Source organism: Anopheles gambiae, chromosome 3 (genome assembly GCF_943734735.2).
Source record: "Anopheles gambiae chromosome 3, idAnoGambNW_F1_1, whole genome shotgun sequence".
Classification (NCBI taxonomy): Eukaryota; Metazoa; Arthropoda; class Insecta; order Diptera; family Culicidae; genus Anopheles; species Anopheles gambiae.
Window position 1 is genome coordinate 66,387,033 of NC_064602.1, and position 6,875 is coordinate 66,393,907.

The 6,875-nt window shown below is 38.1% G+C and overlaps 1 protein-coding gene and 1 non-coding gene across 2 annotated transcripts; one reads left to right on the top strand and one right to left on the bottom strand.

The window, feature by feature from the left end:
• Nucleotides 1-3,375: 3,375 nt before the first annotated feature.
• Nucleotides 3,376-4,568, bottom strand: LOC3291136 (trypsin delta). The gene is made up of 3 exons (XM_061657540.1): nucleotides 4,204-4,568; nucleotides 3,817-4,139; nucleotides 3,376-3,746 (listed from the first exon to the last, which is right to left on the bottom strand). The coding sequence occupies exons 1-3, from the start codon at nucleotides 4,519-4,521 to the stop codon at nucleotides 3,551-3,553; spliced, it is 837 nt and encodes a 278-aa protein (XP_061513524.1). The 5' UTR covers nucleotides 4,522-4,568; the 3' UTR covers nucleotides 3,376-3,550.
• Nucleotides 4,569-6,803: 2,235 nt separating this feature from the next.
• Trnad-guc (transfer RNA aspartic acid (anticodon GUC)) lies at nucleotides 6,804-6,875 on the top strand. The gene has a single exon. It is a non-coding gene; the product is annotated as a tRNA-Asp (tRNA).

A 6,875-nucleotide genomic window follows, 5' to 3' on the forward strand; every position in this document is an offset into this window, starting at 1 on the left:
TCTATATTAAGAAACGAATTTCGATTCCCCTTTGAAATTGTTTTGCGTCGAATATTGCATACGGTTTGAATTTGCTTGCCCTACGTGATAAATTCATTGATCTGATTGACCTCTGATCTGATTGACGGATGAACCACCCACCAAGTGAACCAAAACAAAAGCGAAAAATATGTTCCATTAGTCTTCCGATCAAACAACCACAAGAACCACCGTGCAAAAATTTGTCACATCACTTTCCAGCCTCCGATTCCGCAACCGAACCGATGCTTATCCTGCGTAATAACTTATGAGGGTTTATTACTTTATCTCACCAGTGAAGGTATTACATTTCTTTCTTTTTCCGGATCAAACGGATGAGTCTCATCCAGACTCGCCAGAAATTTTCACAAGATGGCAGAGTCGAGTCGAGTCGAGAGTGGTTAGGGTACGGAGTCTGGCTCAGTTGGGTACGACTGACCGGCGGATTACAAGAAAGATGTTAGTCATTTTACGAGAATGCTTTAATCAAATAACACTGTGCAGCATTTATTTTTTAATACATTTTAAATTCCCGCATATGTTTTAATAAATGACCGAATGGTAGGAGCTGAAACTTTAGCAAAAACGGTAGGTGGACTACTGTCACAGGGTATTCCACCAAAAGAAATGACACCTGTTAGCTTGCCTTTGCAGACCAATGGGCCTCCACTATCGCCGTTACATAAATCTCCGTCTGTGCCTTGCTTAGTGCAAATGTTCCTAAAAGTAAAACAATAGGATAGAAAAAACTTAATGTTACATTACAAAAATAAACAATAAACTAAAATAATAATCTCAACATACGCGGACATAATTGAACCAGGCCAAGCAGCAGAGCATTGTTGTTGTGACACTGTTAGTTGGGTGGCATATTGTAGATTATCTGGATTAGTCTTTAAATTATAGCCCCATCCAGCTACGTAACATAAAGTATTGCTAGGAACTTCAGCGTCTTGCAGTGGTATGCGAGCAATGTTTTTGTATCCTTCTAGGGATTTTTTCACTTGAAGTATTGCTACGTCGTAATAGTTTGTCTTTGGATTATATAAAGGATGAATTACGATTTTACTGAGATAAAACACGATCCCACCTTTGCTCAGCGACGCACTGCCTCCGTACAACGCAAACTGTAGAGAAGCAGCAATGTTAGAAGCAAATGAACACAGCTACATAACGATGCCATTCTTACCTTAGAAATGTTCGGATTGGGGTACACACAGTGAGCTGCAGTCAACGCGTGATAGTACGTAATAACACTAGCTCCACATTCACAAGATTTGTTCTCAAGTAGACACACTACGTAACGGTATGATGCGATATTAGCATTCTTTCCATTAAAAATTCGTCCTGAATGGGAATAATTGCTGGTTTCAAGCTGTAGTGAAGTTGTGAACGCTTTTTGAATTGCTTTTTCAGTATGGTTTTTCATATTAATGTCACTAGCAAACACATGACTTGGGCACGACACCAAAACCACGGCACAAAGGACCTTTACCAGTGATACCATCTTGATACTGCAGCAACTGTGGTACTGTGGTGAAGCTCTCATGGTATTTAAAGCACATCAGGATTGTCTTCTTATGTTCTTTGGCATTTATTTGCGTGTCAGCTTACAACAGTCGCACGCCCAGACACTCATTTAAACAAGTGTTGTATCTCATCGCACAGTGAGATATGGCAAACATTAATGACTTGTTTTTAAGACAGATAAGCATATAACAAACAGTAGCACCAAACTCCTGGACAGGAATAGTTCATATGTTCACCGATCGGGTGGTCATGTGACTTCCTGGACTGTTCCTTTAAACAGTTTTCAGAGTTTCTTTTATCACACATCGATGAGGATACTCTTTAGTTATGGTCTTACATCCATCTAATTCAGATCGAAATACACTTTCTGTGTAAGTGCCTTCAAGATAATAAATGGCTAATTTGGCTTTTTATATAAATTATTCCATTTACTTTATAACAAACATCTGACACTCAAATGTTTAACAGAAGCTATAAAAATAATCAAAAGCATACAGACTCTCCCTCATGTACTTCGATAAAAACATTTTTCTACGAAACTTCATGATCTTAATGTTAGTTGTTGCTTAGTTCAAACATTTGTTTGAATTATTTGTAATATTCTTGGGATTCTGCATACTCTTATTTGATTCAACCAGTTTTAGTAAGCCATAGTCTCACTGTGTATGTAATCAGTTTTAGTCAGAGTTCCAAGGTGAACATTAAATCTGACAGACATTATGCATTGACGTCATAGATTTTGTATTTGTTGTTGTACGTTCCGGAAATTTTCGTATATTTATACAGCTGAACAGCTGTTTCGTAATGCAACATTCGCTTTTACATTTCATATGTTTTGGAGCAAGAGTCGGACAAAATCTTCATAGATTGTTGTAGTTCTTTTTTTAATAGCCTATTATAATAATTGTTTAACAATTTGGGTCTAGAGTTGTAAACGTTTGTAAACGTTTTGCAAACACTAGTTACGCCGGTTACAGGGCTTCGCCGAATCGAATTTGCACACGCAAAAATCAAACCATTTGATATTTAATTACGTAAAGAGTGTTTTCTCATACTGTTTCATTGTTCCTGTTTCTTAGGTTAAGTCTTCAACAATAGGTCACACAGTACCAGGTCCGGTTTCGCGCCTTCGTTTGCCAGTCCGCTATCCCGACCTTAATGGCGTACGCTCCACGCCATCTTGCCACCTCAATTTAGCCCTACCACGCCTCCTCTGTCCTTGTGGACAGCCTAAAAAGACTTTACCGCTGATGTTACCACCATCAGTTTGGTCTTTGCCTCGTTTATCTGCAATCCAAGGTTCTCTGCCCCCTGCTTGATAGGCGGTATACAACACCGTAATATATTATTAACCGTAATTTAGTATTTTAGTACCGTTTTAAGCACAGAACAACCTGTTATCCCGAACTCAATTTATACCAAATACTCTAATCATGCTTAATTTCATTTCTGACCATCTTATTTGCCAGGTTACACTTTTTGGTGTTTTCCAAATCTTGCTACATAATATGGTCCGGAGACCTTGTTGTATGGTTTTATTGAACACATCCACGTTCATGTACGCGTATACTAATATTGCTATTTTTGCTTTTTATAGAATACTTTTACATACAAACACAAAACATACTAATATTGCTATTTATGCTTTGAAATTCTGGATCATCTTGCTCTCTTTATCCCGTTAAAATTGCCTATCCCTCCAGATCCATGTTTCACTTCTGGTGACTGACTCGATGACGAAAGACTACTGTTATTATGCGTCCCTGGCTTGTTGCTTGTGTTGTACTCTTGAAAATCTGAATATAAAATTGGGAAACATATCCAGAATGATAAAAAGGATAATGATTCTGCTCTTCTAAGCTCATCAGTGTAACACCAAAAATTAGACAAATTTGCTCTACTGTTTCATAGTTTGCACACCCTGCAATAGTAGTTTGCTTTTCAAGCGAAACGGTCCAAGAAGTCCTGAAAGTAACGCAGGAATAGAAACATGAGAAGTATCTCAAATTCCCGCATAAGTCTTAATAAAAAGCCTAATGGCAGGAGCCGTAATTTTAGTGAAAACTGACGGTAGTTCACTCCGGCAACCTTCTCCACCATACGAAGTGACACCTGTTAGCTTTCCGTTACAGACCAATGGACCTCCGCTATCGCCAGCACACAAGTCCCCGTTTTTGCCTCGCTGAGCACAAATATTTCTAAAATTAAAGCAGGTGAATGTATAAAAACAACAATAAAACAATACTAAAAATCGTATTTCCAACTCACTCGGGTGTAGTTAAGCCAAACCATGCTTCTGAGCATTGCCGTTGTGATATTGCTAGCAGGGCGGCATATTGCAGATTGTCTGGATATGTTTGTCCATTATAACCCCATCCAGCCACGCAGCATAAAGTATTGCTAGGAACTTCCGCGTTTTGGAGAGGTATGCGAGCAATTTTTTTGTATCCTTGGAAGGAGTTTTTCACCTGGATTATTGCTGCGTCGTAATCAGCTGTTTCAACGTTAAACAATGGATGAATTACGATTTTGCTGGCGTAAAACACAATTCCACCTTTGCTCAGCGACGCACTGCCACCGTGTAGCGTGATCTGTAGAGGTAGACTGTGAGAAGCAGAATCAAATGAAGACAGATACGTAAGGATGCCTTCCTACCTCAGAAATGTTTTGATTGAAGTATACACAGTGAGCAGCAGTCAAAGCGTGCCAGTATGTAATAACACTAGCTCCACACACACAAACGTTTTTCACGCGCAAACCCACTATGTACGGGAATGATGCGATATCCGCAGCCTTTCCGTTAACAATTCGTCCAGAATGAGAATAATTGCTGGTCACATGCGGCTGTGCGCTTGCGGACACTTGTGGGATTGCTTTCTCAGTTTGGTTATCCATATTAGTATCACTGGCAAACGCATTGCTTAGGCACAGCACCAACACCACGATACAGTTTACGTTGAAGAGTGATTTCATCTTACTTACGAATGATGGTAAACCGATCTAAGCACAAGAGGACAGTCCTCTTGTGTTGAAATCTTTGCACAATGGGTTCCCCACCAAACAATTGATGGGGAAAAAATAAACGCTACATGTAAAGCAATTACAGTCGTTGTCACCAAATTTGGACTCTAAGGCATCAATTTTTGACTCTAACGCACCTAGTTTTGTCTGCAACTCATCAATTATTTACTCTTGTAAGAATCATGATATTTTTACAGGGTACTTCAGCATTTTTTCTACAATTGTCATTAAACATCACATAAACCATACAAAACCCGTGCAATTTGATTATCTTTTGAGGAACAAATAATGAAATTTTATAAATTCTAAAGCCATTGCTTATTCCTAAAAATAAAAATTTTCATAAAAATTTCCAAAATTGGTATAACAATTGTTATATTTTGAATCGATCATAGAAATTAATAACTACTTTACTTAATTTCAATAATTTTGGAACATACAGTTTAGAGTTTTGTAAATGAAGCGGTTGACTCACAGTAAAAAAATGCCTTAGAGACATATATTTGGTATTTCTTAATTTTCCTATCTGCTTACCGATAATAAATTTTGCATTTATTTATAATGGGACTATAATCTCAAAGTGCAAATGACAACGATAGATTTTTTTTGTATAGCGGTTTTTAATTATGTGTTTGTAATTGTACTGAAACGTTTCGGACATTTTCTTGTGTATACTCAGCTGAACAGTTGTTACTCAACGCAATATTCGCCTGTACAATGGGTGCGATTTTAGAAACAGCTGGGGAAAAAATATGTTATCAGAAGTTTGTTACATCTATATTTTATGCAGCCTCAATGAGCGGATCTTGTGGTTATGTCGACTCCCTCTCTCGACTTAAAATGCTTGACATATCCATGACTGACGTCTATGAAAACATCAACAAACCAATTCAAGTAAGAAGAATAAGCATATTATTTTATGATGTTTAATGTACATCTTTTTCTAGCTGAATTCTTGGAGTTGGAAAGGTTCTGTGAATTTTAAATCTTTAAGAATTATGCCCCATCCGTTTTCAGTAAAGTAAAGTTAAGTAAAGTTCTACATTAGCATCTACTGTAGCATATCTGCAGAACAGAACTTATTATAAACCACACTATCAGCTATAGATACATTGTAAAACACTTCGGAAAGCCAAATCACACTATTGCAACACATTTTTATAATACATCAGCAAATCAATCCCCACCATAGCAACATACCCAGACCATACCGTCCATAGATAAAAACCATTGAGACACATTGTAGCATATCTGCTATACAGCACTTATTATAATACACACTATCAGCTATAGACACATCGTAACACATTTCGGAAAGCCAAACCACACCATTGTAACACATTCATTATAACACATTCAGCAAATCAGATCATACCATAGCACCGCAACCGGAAGAGTTCAGGCCGTCCATTCAAACAAATAACAGACGTGACACACTTATCAAAAACAACCGAAACGGGCAACATAAGCAATTCAAGCGTTACTGCAGCAAAGTGGACAAACAGAGAACGCATAGCAACTTATTGCTAAAAGCGCAGTGTAGGCAAAGATCGACGAACGCACTCGTTCTTTGGCTAGAACAGTTGAAACTTTCCAGAACCTTTGTAAAAACACTAAAAGCGCAGCATAGGGACAAATTGATAGACACCTCACACCAATAAAATGTATTAATTGTACTTCATATCAATAACCTTTAATTAGGACAAAAACACATTCCAAAACCAAATGTACGAAACTTATTGAGTATAAATAAAACCAAATCCGACCGTGGCAAGTCAGATTCGTTCGGACTGTCAGGATAGGACTATGCCCATCCAACATCTATCGACTTCTCATTTAAAGAGTTTAGTTATGTCCCCCTACCCAAGGTAAGGCCTCTAAACTCCAACGTTTCCAATAAGGGAAACCTCCTAAAGGTTTCTATGATCGCCTGGACGATCAAGTGTCGAAAAGTCAGATGACAGATACCTCACTCCGATACAATGTACCAGGAACCGTAGTTTCTCGTAAGATGGTACGTAATACATCAAAAAAGCTATTTCCATATCTACTAGAAAGTTTACATTGGCAAAAGTATTGCAATCAGGGGAAAACCTTAAGGTGTCGAAACTACCCCCAGTTCCCCTAATGCAATCGTTTCCAATTCGTACTTAGTGTAAACGAAATAATGGTAATATATACACTTATAAATATGCTGCTCTGTCTGCAGTTACTTGTACTTTTATTGATTAACATCCTCGATAGTATAGTGGTCAGTATCCCCGCCTGTCACGCGGGAGACCGGGGTTCGATTCCCCGTCGGGGAG